At 42.7% G+C, this 14626-nt stretch overlaps 1 protein-coding gene across 13 annotated transcripts in view; it reads left to right on the forward strand.

Moving 5' to 3' along the window:
* Positions 1 to 14626, forward strand: part of CELF2 (CUGBP Elav-like family member 2) — a 703635-nt gene that overhangs the window by 618805 nt on the left and 70204 nt on the right. For all 13 annotated transcript variants that reach the window (XM_075064174.1, XM_075064147.1, XM_075064171.1 and 10 more), the window contains one exon: positions 7699 to 7833. In XM_075064174.1, coding sequence (XP_074920275.1) covers positions 7699 to 7833 — 135 coding nt within the window. The remainder of the gene's footprint in view (positions 1 to 7698; positions 7834 to 14626) is intronic.

The raw sequence follows: 14626 nt of genomic DNA on the forward strand, positions 1-14626 counted from the left end.
CCACAGCTCGGCAGTCTGGGATGGGTTAGGCGAGCCTATGCAAATATTTGAGATTTTGCATTCCAGACATTCTTTCCACACTTCCCATACTTCACCACCAGATGTCAGGGTACAGCTCATCCTGACTCTGCTTACATCAACATAAACCGAAAAAGCACTCACCACTAGCACAAAGTCGTCACCCTTGTCTGGGTGCTCAGCAGAAAGGCCAAGTAGTCTGAGTATGCAAACTGAGTGAAATCCTAGCCCCATTGAAGTCACTGGGAGTTTTGTCACTGACTTCACGAGGACCAGGATTCCACCTCAAGTATTGATCATGCTTTCAATGGCCGATTTTTTTTTTCTCCTCTGCAAGGGTACTACGTAAGACCCTATGAACTAATGAAGTCCAACATAAGCCTTCTATGTGCCCTTCTACATAGGGTAAATTTCACTCTAAAATCTCATGGACAGAATAGAAGTGCAGTAGAGAATTGACCAAAAATGAACCCCCTCATCCCTAGACCGTGTTCTCCCAGAACATGACTCAAGCACATTGGCGAAGCACTGTAGGGAATTTTGCAATGCCTGAACCAGTGCCATGCATAAAATGCCTTGCTCTCCAAGGCATTCTCCAACACCTTTCACCAGCACTAAATACAGCTAAGTTGCTTTTTTTTTCCTCCAAAAGTTTTCCAGATTTTGGGAGAAGGCACAGAAGTCGCAACTGACCAAAGGAAAGTAAGCAGGTGGAATGGCCTCCTTTAGATTAATCTTCTGAAGAAAAGCAAACAATGTTTAATTTTCACATGCACATTTAGAATGTTGAGAACTCTTTGTTGTTTGAAGCTGGAGAGGAAAGCTACTGCTACGGTGATAAATGTAGCTTAGCGCCTTAGAGATACAGGAAGTGGGATCAGAGCCTGGGTGTGGGAGGTGAGCTACAGGTTTGGTAGCTTGGGGAGGCAGAGTGGTGCAATTCAGAGGAACAGCTGGTATCAGTTTTCCGGGTGCCACTGTGCCAGCAGCTAAAGAAGGACATGTGTCTGTGCCAATGGCACACTGGAAGGAAACAGTATGCCATCAGCAGGGTATGCAGGGTGAAAAGAGCTCTGGAGGAGGAGAGAGAGGTCTAGGGAAGAGATAAAGAGCTAACCAAGGTGGGTTGGTCTTTGTGATGGGTAGTGTTTGAGCATTTGTGGGGAGTTCTTGTTCTCTCACCATGGGAAGCGATGCATCAGAACTGAACTAGGTTTTATTGGTAACTGGAACTTCTAAAAGTTCAAAAAGCTTGAAGACTCCTGTTGACCAAAAGTTCCAAGTAGCTCATAGATAGACATAAAAGAACTATAGCAAGCACAAACTGAAGTTCTCTTGAGTTTACCAACCTCTCTGTAGAGCTGATGAAACCCAATGAAGCTTGATATGAGCGCTGATGTTCCCTTGGTAATTTTACAGGATTTCTAAGACTCAGTATTTGCTGAGTGACAGTATTGAAAATCCTATTAAGCTGGATGATCTGATCTGATAACAGTTTGCCCAGTTCTGGACTCAAAACTAAAATTTGTGTGACGGCTTTGCAATGTTCTGTTTAGTGTCCTTTTTTAAAAAACAATTCCTCACTTCTGAATTCCAGGGCTTGACTTGAAGTGCCAAAATGTTATGGGAAGGGAATTTCTGCCCCAACTGGAAACAGAAAGCACAGTAACTTTCACACATGCTTCTTGTGAGACTTTCAGATGCCAGAGGGTTTGGATGAGCGACCAGACTTGTGGGCACTTGCATGAAGTGGCCCTGAACTCTGACACCCCCCCTTGTGCTTTATTTGTCAGTTAGGAGCCAATCCTCTGCTGACTTATCCTCATATCAACCTCCAGAAGCCAAGTTTGAGTCAGAGACCTCTATAGGAGTGATGTGGTACAGACATCTCCCGCACATGCCTGGTTATGGAATAGCTGTGGAGCAGCACCTCGCCACTTCTACAGTCTGAGGGCATTTTCAGCCTTTGTGTGCCCCTATGCAGGGTAGAATGGCTGGTGAATATGGGTAGCAGCATCCAGACTTGCTCTCCACCCCTCTGTATGAAGGGTGAAGGTGGGCCTCTGCAGAGCATGACCGTACACTGGCCTTCAGGTCCTATCTCCTCCTATGCAGATGCAGCAAAATGTAATCAGTTTCATATTACCCAGGGCCTTCTGCAGCTAGAGCAAATGGAGCAGTATCCTTAGTGCTAATGAATTTCTTTCACTGGAGGATACTTAAAATAATTAGCTGATAAACTTATCCTCCCTAAAAGTTCTTCCTTTGAAAAGATGAAGTATGCAATATACAGTGCTCATAAATTCATAGAGTTTGAGGCCAGAAGAGACCATTATATCTTCTAGTCTGTCCTCCTGTACATCTCTCATTGATGACGGACCTCAGGACAGATATCCCGAGGATAGTATATGACCATTTTTATAAAATGCCAAGACTTCGGGGAAACCAAGAAAAATTCTCCATTGCATTATCCTGTACTTACTTTCTGATTCACTGAAAGGGTGAAGAAATGGTTTTGAAATCCTAAGTGGAGAAACTTGCCGATTTGGAAGCAGTAATTAAATGCCATATGCCAGCACCAACACATAGAAAAGTTGTTAATTAATTCAAGCAGTTCCAGATCCAGGTGTGACTTTGACAGATTGTACACTAGGTTTTTCGCCATCTTACAAATAAGGATAAAAAAATCTTTTTTCTTTCCCTCCAGGGGCAAAAAACATTTGTACTTAAATAATTAACCGTTACTTGATTGGCTTAAAGGAGAGGACAACTTATTCTGAGAAGGAAACAGTGTTCTAGATATGTTTAAATATGATAGTTTCAGTCACTTAAGGGGACACTGTCATGTATTTTCACGATAGAATTTTAGCTTCAGGAAAGAAAGAGAGAAGTTAGCAACCCTTAATAGCATTTTTCATTTCTTAATTGTTTAAACATTCTCCTGTAGTGCTGTGATCCCAAATACAGCCCCTTGGTTTTAACATATGAGAATCCATAACTGAAATGATGGACTGGGAACAGAGAAGTGAAAAAAGATTAGTCAATTTTCACTGTCCATGCAAACTGAATGAAGTGTAAAAATAAGACACTAAAAATGCCTTTCTACTGCAATGCAGTGACTTCAAGGGGACTCCTCAAGGGCTCCACCTAGGCAGACAAAGCTTCAAGATTGAGTCCAATGTACATTTACAGGGCTTGATTCACTGATACTCTCTAGCTGCTTTGTCCTGCTCCGGCAGTGCAAAGCATCCATACATTTGTTAACTGGCTGGTTATATATCAAGTTGCATCTGCTTTACATTGGCAAAGTAGTGCAAAGCAGCCGGACAGCAGTACTGAGTCCAAAATCCATGCATCAGAACGAATTCCTCCCCCAAAAAAGTGATTTAAACAAATAAATCGTGCTTTTTTTATCTGTCCTCTGAATTTTGAACTGCTCCTGTCCACCCCTGCATGGGATGGATGGGAGCTCCTGTCTCTAACCTGCATGGGATGGGGCTTCCTCTGGGGTCTTATCTCTATTAACTCTGCACTTTCCTGAACTGTGGTGGGAGGTGAGGGCACTGCTGTCAAGATCAGAGGAAGGAGGCTTGGTCCCATGGTCAGTGCCGCAACTAGACATTTTAGCACCTGGGGTAAGCAAGCATATTTGCACCCCCTACCATTTTTTTTAGTTATTTCTCCGCTCCCAGGGCTTTAAGCCATGGGTGGCTGCCTCGCTTGTTCCCCACACTCCCTCCCCACCCTCGGTTACAGGCCCTGCCCGCTGTGTGCACCATTTCTGGGGCTCTGCTCAACTCTGAGCACCTGCTATCCTGTAACATATGTGGCCAGGGCTGCCCAGAGGATTCAGGGGGCCTGGGGCAAAGCAATTTTGGGGGCCTCTTCCATAAAAAAAGTTGCAATACTATAAAATACTATATTCTTGTGGGGGTCCCTGCAGGGCCTGGGGCATGGGGCAAATTGCCCCACTTGCCCCCCCCCCAGGTGGCCCTGTATGTGGCACAGCAACCTCTAATGGTTAAAGTGGGGTGACTAGGTGTCTGGTTTTCAACTGGAACACCCGGTAGAAAAGGGACCTGGCAGCTCCAGGCAGCACCGCTGACCAGGCCATTAAAAGTCCTGTCCTGGGGCACCGAACTGCACCCTGGAAATGACCAGCAGGTCCAGCTCCTAGGTAGGGGGCTACCGGGCTCCACGTGCTGCCTCTGCCCCAAGCACCGGCTCTGAGCTGGCAAGGGGGGTGCCTGCAGGCAAGACCAGCACGTGCTGTGTAGTCCTGCCCCTGGCACCCTGCTTAGAAACCGGACCTGCTGGCTGCTTCCAGGGCGCAGCATGGAGCCAGGACAGGTAGGTAGCCTGCCTTAGCATCGCTGACCAGGAGCCACCTGAGGTAAGCCCATGCCCCAGCCCTGAGCCCCCTCCAAACTTGGAGCCCCCTACTGAACCCAAACTCCTCATCCCCAGCCCCACACCAGAACTCTCATCCCCTCCCGCACCCCAGCCCCTCCCCCATACTCCAAATCCCTCGACCTCAGCCTGGAACTCACTCCTGCATGCCAAACTCCTCATCCCCGGCCCCACCCCAGAGCCAGCACCCCCAGCCCAGAGCCCTCACCCCTCCCACACCCCAAACTCTGCTGCCTCAACCTGCAGCCCTCTCCCACATTCTGAGTCTCTCAGCCCCACCCCCCCAGCCTGGAGCTCCCTCCTGCACTTCAACCCCTCATCTCCAGCTAGAGCCCTCACCCCCTCCCACACTCCAACTCCTTGCAACATTTCTAGCCCCACCCCAGAGCCCGCACCCCCATTTGGAGCCCTCACCCCCTCCCGCAACCCTGCCCCAGCCCAGTGAAAATGAGTGAGGGTGGGGAGGAGCAAGCCACTGAGGGAGGGGGAATATAGAGAGCAGGGGCAGGTCCTAGAGGAAGGGGCAGGGATAGGGTGTTAGGTTTTGTGCCAATAGAAAGTTGGCAACCCTTGGGTAAAGTGTGAAACTGCCAGCCACATGGACAAAATATGTGAGCTGCCTCAATTTTTACTGTAGAGAACCCCATTCCCCTGCCAAATTGTTTGTGTGTATTTGACCTGTAGTCCTCACAGCACTTTAACTATCAATCCCCACAACACTTCTTGTTTATACTGGAAAGACAGAGAGGTTAAGTAACTTGCCCAAGAACACAGAGATAATCAGTGTAAGAACCCAGGAATTTGTGGCTCCCATCCTATGCTGATAGGAATAGATCATGCCTTTCTCTGCATGAAAGTATATTGTATTATTTTAAATTGATATCATGCCTTACAACAGAGTAAAAACTGCATAGGCGCCTTCATCTTGGCAGTGCTCCTTTAAACATTCTGTGTGGTTAGGCATTTAGCCAAGATAAAATTACAAATTTCTTAAAGTTTACCACCGATCAGCAGTACCAAACAGCATTGGATATGAGGCGTGTCATCCTACCAATATGTCTTCTGTACACTGAGCATTTTCCTTGAAATGTGCATTTTGAAGATATACAGTACACGGGAGCTGGGTGTTTAATTTACTATAAAATCACCGTCCAGCTGCAAACCTGCAAAAATCATTTTAGTTAAATGGCATATTTGTAGATTTACTAGTGAAAGTGAAGGACCCAGTAGGGAGTTTGTCATCTGCTAGTGTCTGGAAAATTAACAAACATCTTAGCATTTGACTTTGGGGGAGGGGAAGTTAAGTGGCTCTTTGTCAGAGTAGCATCTTCCGCTTTTCTTTATAGGCTGGAGGAAGAGATCCCCTGAATCCATTAAGGTCCCTTATTTTTTTATCTTCTACTGGAAGATAAAGTCTTCACCCTTCCCTGTAAGCAGGAGCAAATGGGAAACCCTTTGGGGCTAGAGTGCAGTTGCTTAATTGGCTTAGGCAGTGTCGGGCTGTAGGATTGAGCGTGGAGCTGGGAGCTCAATCATCATGTGGCTCTAGACAGGCCACGTGACTTCTGTGTGTCTCAGTTTCAGCATCTGTAAAATGGGTGTTGATAGTACAAATACCTATAAAAAATATGGGTTGCACTTTATATTCTGGTTCTGCTTATAAAGGATGAAGAAATGATTAATATATGTAATCATAGATGCAATAAATGGTAAAACAGTCATGTCCTATCAAGCACTATCATGGACCCAACCTACATCTAAATTCTCTTTTAAAAAAAATAAAATTTTAAAAAAATAAAAGCATTTCCATTAGTTTTTGGGGTTCTGGAAAATGCATTTTCTCTATGCTTGCTTGTGTAAAATAGCAGAATGCCTTTCTTAACCATTCAGTAAAGAAGTACTACCCAGTTAAAAAACAAATTACTCCAAATACCCCTTCTGTCTTCAATAAACATTAGCCTCTGTTTTTATCACTGAAATTATGTTAAGAGCACTAAAAGTGTCAATACCAGTAAAATCCCATGAAAATATATAGGTTTCTTCCTTCTCAGCTGCAATTTATTCTGTTTGACAAACACATGCTAATACATGCAGGGTGGGTCAGGGTGCAAAGGAAGATTCATTTTTCATAAGCACAGAAATGAAAATACTTCATTAAAAAATAATTTGCACAATAGAAATAAATAAGTGCACCACAGATACTCTGGAATAAAGCTTTCCGTCTGTCTTTGCTTCCTGCAAAATTCTGGCAGTCTGCTCATTAACAGTGAATTGGATTTGCATGCCATTTCAATAGCAGAAGAAAGGAGCATTATATGTACCATATAATAAGCCCTTAGATTTTTTTTTTAATATAGGGGAGATTGTTAGTTAGCATTAAGTCTTCCAGATCGGAGTGGGGTTATTGCAGTTTATACCATCTTTGATACCAGCATATGGTTAAGCTTTTGTTAAACTTCAGAGCCAGCATACACACCCAGCTAGAACAACCAATTTTATGCTGGCCGTGTGGACGATATAAAAAGGAGATAATCTACCGATATCTTTGGCAAAGTGCCTGTTGTATTCTTGCAAACTCAACATCATTACCAGTCAAAAGATTTGGCTTTTGGAAAGTAATATGCACTCCCCTTGTTGAAGTGCTGCCGTGGAACATACATTGTGTCCGTTTGAAGAGAGACTACTGTGTCATTATGGGAAAAGAGAGGAAAATTTAATGCATTATTCTTTCCATTGCAGTCACTACAAACCTGCTTCTGAGTGCCATGCATTACAGCTGGTTGAAATGGAAAGCTAGGATCCTTTCCATATAAGAATGTTTTTGCGGAGTATTTTTCATTAACTCATTTTATTATGTGCACTTTGCATCACCACCGCCACCCACTGCCTGTCTTGCTTCCTTTCATGCATTTGGGAGATGGGGTGGAGGAGAGAGAGGGAACATATTCAAATTAGAATCTATGCAAAAATATCTTAAGTCTCTGACACAGGATGATTCTTTCCCTTAGAAATCATGATGGGGAAGGGTATGAAAAATGTCTTATTCATGCAAGTAATATGACAATAGCACCCACAAAAAGAAAGAGAGAGAGAGAGATTCAGGGAGGAAGAGGGGGAAGGGTTGAAAATATAAAATGTTTGCCTTAGGACTTGTTTTCAGTTGCAGAGCCAGACTCACATGACTGGAGCTTGGTTTGATGTGGTAATGAAGCATTGATCACAGGAAAAAGATGAAATGGCCTTTGCTCATTCATTATTTTTATCTTCTAGCTGTGGAAGACAGAAAATTGTTCATAGGAATGGTTTCGAAGAAGTGTAATGAGAATGATATCAGGGTGATGTTTTCTCCATTCGGCCAGATAGAAGAATGCCGAATTCTTAGGGGACCCGATGGGCTGAGCCGAGGTGAGTGTGCAGAAAGTCTCTTTCCTTAAGTGCTAATTGGAGCTATATGTCACAGTCAGGGTAGATGTAGCCACTGTCTGCAGCGAGAGGCTACACTGTAATATGTCCCACATGACGGAGTTACCCACGTGAACTTTTCACAGTGACTGAAATTATCACCTTTTATTTCAAATGTCAGAAAGGTCTCAGTGCCAACATATTAACTTGTGTTATCGCGCTGTTTGTCAGATTGAAAAGGTACCGTTGAACTCTGACATCTCCTATTTTCCCTACCACAAAATCAAAGTCACCCCCCCTCAACACACACACACACACACACAAACACAAATACTCGTATTTTGTATCAGGGAAAACAAATAACTAGTTTATGGCACCTGAGGCCATGCAAACTGGTCCATGCTATAGTATCTGTCTACCCCCGCATTCTTTGTAACCATTTGTAAAATGTGGCTCTGTATTGCCTCTGGAATAAAGGGGTTAACTCATAGAGTTTTGCCCAGACAGAGCTCATAAAGGGAGCTTTCTTAGCTCAAGTCCCTAGGTCCAATTAGAGCCAGCGCAGGCGTGCCAAACATTGTGCATAGTGCAGTCATATGAAAGACCCGAGTTCTGGACCACATGCCAGACTCCTACTTTATTGTGTTGGAAATTAAGTGCAATGCAGACTTTGATACCTGATCACCCCTCTCCTCCACCTCGTTAGATATGCAGCATATAGCATTTTGTACCTGGAAAAGGCTCTTGGAAATATATAATAAAAAGAAAAGCAGATCTATATCAATGACCCCTGCTGCATATTAAGCCTTTGTTGTATTGACCTGGAATTACTCAGACAGAACAATCCTTCCCACCAGCTAATGACATATGGAATTGAATTGGGAAGAGGATCAGGGCAAGCTTGTCTGCCTTAGGGGAACAGTGCCATAATATCAGCTACCACAATTTTAAGACACAGGGAGTAAAAAATACTCTAAAATGTGGGATTGTTAATTTTATTAAGGAGAAGCACAACTCAATCATTCTGTTTTGGATATTTTTCCCCCTCTAAACATGAAAAAGTACATAGGAATCACAGTTTATGCATTTTATTACATTTTCAAAACACAGAATAATTTGTGGGTTTTTTTAACTTCTGAAGCATATTGTTTCTTTTAGATTTTGGTTTCTATATGTGCAGCCACTTGTGGTTTTTTTAAAAAATTATTCTGAGCAGCAGTTTGTCCACAATGGATATAAAGTCCAGCAGAATAGGTTCGGAACTGGGTGTCAGTAGGTCGTCTATGAAGGTGGAAAGCAGGGGCCGTACCATCTCCATGTAAATAAGGATAAAAAAAATCAGTCACTGAAAAAATGGTCTGTAAATTAATGGAAAACTATATGTTCTGTTTATGAGAGTTGGCCGAGGAAAATCAGGGCCTACAATTATATGGACTTAGACTCTCATCCCACAGCTGCATGACTGGCAAGAAGTTGCATGATCCTGGCTTAGAAGTCTAACTTTAGATATTCTTTTTATTTATTTTTTAAATCTTGGCCACAGGAAAATAAACCTGCAGTGGGGAGTTGCTGGATAACTATTTAAATATTTAGACTAGATTATAAACTAGAGAATCAAGTCTTTGAGTCTTATAAGAGTTTTTTGACTCCTCTGCATAATTTAGGAGAGGAAGCCAGTTAGTGGATATCCAAGTATTCCCCAACTCTTGTTCAAGAGAGGTTTTCCATCATAATCCCAGATCACGAGAGCCTACAGAAAAGGGTAGAATGGGAGTATTTTTATTCCTCAATAGGAGGCAATTGCTATCGCCAGTTGCAAATTGATTGAGTATTGCAAGTGTAGCCCATTGAGTAGATGTTGTTGTAGTTTAAAGTTAATGTAGAAGGCTTTCACCTTTGGAGACCAAAGAGCGTGTTCCAGGTATGTCACACTCAAACAGGTATTGGGATGTATTGGCTTAGCGGAGCTATAGCTTCTCTAATATTTGAGTTTATTCTCACAGTCACTCACAATAATATGATACTAGGCTCTTTTGTTTCCTGCCTGTTAAACTTGAATTGCTTTCTACACCCATGCTACAGCCCAGTTTCCAGGCAGATGTTTGTCAACATCACAAAACCATCAGATCAAGAGAGAAAACCAAGCACTGGGAAAGTGCTGAGTGTTGAAGAACTGAACTGAAGTGTTGCAGGACAGCTTTGGGTGGGAGGACTGTTGCGTGGCATAGAACCAAAATCAAATTCTTTAAAAATAGAAGGAAAACTAATACAATTAAATCCTGTAACAAGTTCCAACATTTAAATGGATTCTCATTCACATTACTATTTCCAGTATGTTAAATTCCCCAGGCCATCTTTCTTCTCATGTGTAAGAGCCCACACCCCAACTATTTCATCTTCTTCTCAATCAGCTTGCCTTAAAAATTAGCATATCGTGATACCTCAGAAATAAAGAGCATGAAAAAATACATCTAGTGGTATTTATGCAAACTTTGGAGCTATGTAAAATGTGTTAGGGAAGGAATCTTTAATATTAACAGATGTGAATTCTCAGTTCCAAAGGACAGCTACTGACTAGAGTGATAGGCAGAAAGCTGTTATTTTTCTCTTAGTAAGGAATGAAAGCTTTCAGTCAACTTTTGGAACCTGCTTACAGAAGAGTAGCAACACTTTTGTTGCTAGTATAGCAATGTTAGACTATAATGTTGTAGGGTAGACCTAGGATTACCTCACAGTTTGAATAGGAAAAAGAATCCCTGTCGACAATGGTAAAGGAAAATGTAACACTCTGTGATGAGTGTGATTATAGGTGCTTAGATAAGGAGACAGAGAGGTTGAACTGGTTGTTGATAGTGTAGTTTCAAGCCAAGAGTAGATATGGGTCTAATAAAGTCACACCTATTCTGCCACTGTAGATAAAGGTCCTTCCACATTTCCACTCCAAATTTGTATTGCCAGCTGTTTGAAACTCGTGTAAAAGTAGCCTAAAGACATCATACAACGTTTCAGTGATGGAGCAATGTATTTTAAATGACCTTTCTAATGTCTCCATTTAGTCACTTTATTCCCACTGATCTTTGCTCCTGCAACTGAAAAATGGTTTGTTTTTTCCATCTGTACCTGGTTTGGCTGCAACGTAGGTACAGTGAGTAGATGGTGGCCAAAAGTCATTACCATCTGATGGCTGTTTTATAGTCCATGTGAAGTTAGAGAGTTGATGGGGAGCACAGTTCCCAGTTGGTGGATGTCTGTTTAAGAATAAGAAAACACAACTGACTGTCTAAGCAGTGAACCTGAGGACTGAGGGGTATGGAGACTGTCCTATTTTCTCACTATTACAGCTCAGATTCATATGACTGCATAGGGAATCTTGCCAATGCCTTTCCTGTATCTGTTCTACAGGTAGAGGGATTCAGCCTCCAGCTTAAACCACTTTTTAAAAAATTCCCATTGTTGATGTCCTGCACTTCACCCCATTGTCACGTGAAAGCAAAAGTGAACTGACTGGAATGATTAAGGTTTTGAATCACTTGTTGAAAAGGGTTTCCAGAAATCTCTGAACTTTTTAAAGAAACCCAAATCTCCTGGCTCCTAGTCCTGTGATCTGTCTACCAGAACATTACTGCCAACACAGACAGCTGTCAGCTTGTGGATGGAACATGCAAATGGTAGCCCAAAGAACCTGAGTTTGATTCCCAGCTCTGCTGCTGACTTGCTGTGTGACCCCAGGAGACTCACTTAAGCTCTTCTTGTGCCTCAGTTTTCCCATTTATAGTAGAACCTCAAAGTTACGAACACCTTGGAAATGGAGGTTATTCATTACTCTGAAGTGTTTGTAACTGAATAAAATGTTATGATTGTTCTTTCAAAAGTTTACAACTGAACATTGGCTTAATACAGCTTTGAAATTTTATTACATGGAAGAAAAATGTTGCTTTTAACCTTAATTTAAATGAAACAAGCACAGTTTCCTTACTGTGTCAAATTTTTTTAAAAATTTCCTTTATTTTTTAGTAGTTTACCTTCAGCATGGTATGGTACTGTATTTGTTTTTGTCTCTGCTGCTGCCTGATTGCGTACTTCCAGTTCCAAATGAGGTGTGTGGTCAACTGGTCAGTTTGTAATGCTAGTGTTCATAATGCTGAGGGTCTACTGTACCTTTGTAAAGTGCTTTGAGATCAGTAGGTCAAAATCACTATATTACTGCTAAGTAGTATTAGTCAATAATAATAATAATAAAATCCTCTTATCCTTATCACAGGAGCTCCGTATAGCAACTTACAGAGATGTATTGCTAAGTACAGATTTATATAACAGACACTGTAGTCAATTGGGTCAACAATATGCATTGAACAAACCTGCTAAGTATGTGTAAAGACAATTAGATCTAAAATGTGCATTTGATAAGGTCTCTAAATGCATATTGCCACAGCTTTTAAAGTCTTGTTTGTCTGATTTCAACATGACAATATTAAGCAAGTCAGGCAAGTGCATGCTTAGAGTCCTGTTAAAAATCTGGTAATAGGGATTGTCTGTTTTAAAGAACAGATAGGAATGGTGTCGGAATTAGCCCCTGGTCAGGCAGAAATTCAGCTTTGCAAAATTCCATTCATCTGCAGAAAGTAGGAATTGTTCATTTGTGTGTTTAAAGAAGAAAAAAAAGGGCAAAATATCATTGCTCATTTTTTACATTATCACTTATTGGCAGGGGTGGCCAACCTCAGCCTGAGAAGGAGCCAGAATTTACCAGTGAACATTGCCAAAGAGCCACAGTGAATGCCAGCAGCCCCCCATCCACTAACCCGCCCCAGCGCCTCTCGCTTGCTGGCAGCCCTGCCAATCAATGCCTCTTCTTCCCTCCCCAGCTCCCGCCCGCCACAAAAGCTGTTTTCAGTGCGCAGCGAGGCTCTGGCAGGGAGGGGGTGGAGCGAGGGCATGGCAGGCTCAGGGGAAAGGGCAGGGACCTTGGGGGAAGGGGTGGAGTGGTGGCAGGACCTGGGGCAGAGCAGGGGGTTGAGCAGTGAGCACCCCTCAGCACACTGGAAGGTTAGCATCTGTAGCGCCTATGCAAGGAGACACATATTAACCTCTGAAGAGTCACATGCAGCTCCAGAGCCACAGGCTGGCCACCTTGACTTATGGTAAAGAACAGGTGACTAGTTTCTGTGCCTGGAACAGGAGATTTTCTGACTGATGTTCAGAGCAGCTTTGCAAGGCTGAAGTAACATAATGAGCCACCCCTGAAGGTGATCTGGGTTTATGGCTAGCCTGGTACTCCTAAGGGTATTTCTGCACGGCAGATAGACACCTGTGGCTTGGCCCATGCTAGCTGACTTGAGCTCACGGGGCTCTGGCTCAAGGTACTGTTTGGTTTTGGTGTAAACATTCAGGCTGGGGCTGCAGCCTGAGCTCTGGGACCTTTCCCCTCACAGGGTCCTAGATCTTGGGCTCCAGCCTGAGCCCAAATGTCTACACTTCAGTTGAACAACCCCTTAACCAGATCCCTGCGAGCCTGAGTCAGCAGGCCTGGACCAGCTGCAGGTTTTTAATTACAGTGTAGACATAGCCTCAGTCTACATGGGGTGGGAGACAACACTATTGAGACTATATGTTCAGCTTCTTGAAGGGGGGCTTTGATAGTTCCTTTTATATGAGGATTTCAAAGCCCTTTATACTACAGCTTTGCCACTCTGCCATTTTTCAGGTTGTTGACAACTCTGGCAAGGTTACAGTTTCATTTGTCCTTTTGCCACCATGTAACTTTTCAAAAGTTGGAGAAGTTTTGATAAATTAGGAGGAAAAAGCATGTGGGAGTGGGGAATGGGGGCCAAAAAAACCTAAACCTTATTCATGCTGTCGCATTCAGTGTCAAAACAGAAAATTAAGAGAGAAGGGCACAAACAAACATTTGAAATTTAAAAAAAAATCAAAAACTGAATCAAGGGAAATGTTTGATTTGAATCAAACTTGAAAATTCTAATCAAACTTTTCCCATGAAAGATTTCAAATGACAATTTTGAGTTCCAAATGTTTCATGAGGGGGGAATGTCTTTTCAACACACTGTCATTTTAAATGATCTCCTTAAGGCTGTATAGGAAGTCAGTAGAAGAGGGGAAATAGAACTGAGGCACCAAGACCCCGAGCTTCTTTCTCTAGCCACTCCATGACAAAACTAAGTATCAGATTTGCCCTCATTACATCTTTTCAACATTCTTTCCCTAGAAAGATTGGCTTGAAGCAGGACAATAACTGACAAAACTTTCCATTTCTAGAAGTGGGTCACTCGGGTTGCCAGTGGAAAGTGGTCTTCGGTGTAGGTCTAACTTTAGTTTGGTTCTATGTAAATTCCAACTACTGGGGCCTATGTTTTCCAACATCATTAGTGATTTGGGGTATCCAACTTTGAGACACCTTCATGGACTCTGATTTTCAGAGGATTTTCTCCCAAGGATTTTTTTTTTTCCTTTTGCCATTACAATGGGAATGAGAAATTGAACCTGTCGTCTTACCTCTAGGTGAATAAAGCCAATCAAGGCCAAGATTCCAGCACATAGACAGAGCATTGTGGGAAGTGCATATTGCTGTTACCTTGCTGTGTCTCTGATATGTGTAAGGAGATGGCTTCAATTTCCAGGGCTCTTTCACCAAAACCTTCTTTCATTTGAGCTGAGATAGTAATAATATTACTTCGCTCTGATGTAGAACTTTTCATCAGTGGATCTCAAAGCACTTCACAATCTTTAATATATTTAGCCTCACAACAGGGAAATATTATCAGCTCTGTTTTTATAGATG

This window comes from Chelonoidis abingdonii, chromosome 1 (genome assembly GCF_003597395.2).
Source record: "Chelonoidis abingdonii isolate Lonesome George chromosome 1, CheloAbing_2.0, whole genome shotgun sequence".
Taxonomy (NCBI): Eukaryota; Metazoa; Chordata; order Testudines; family Testudinidae; genus Chelonoidis; species Chelonoidis abingdonii.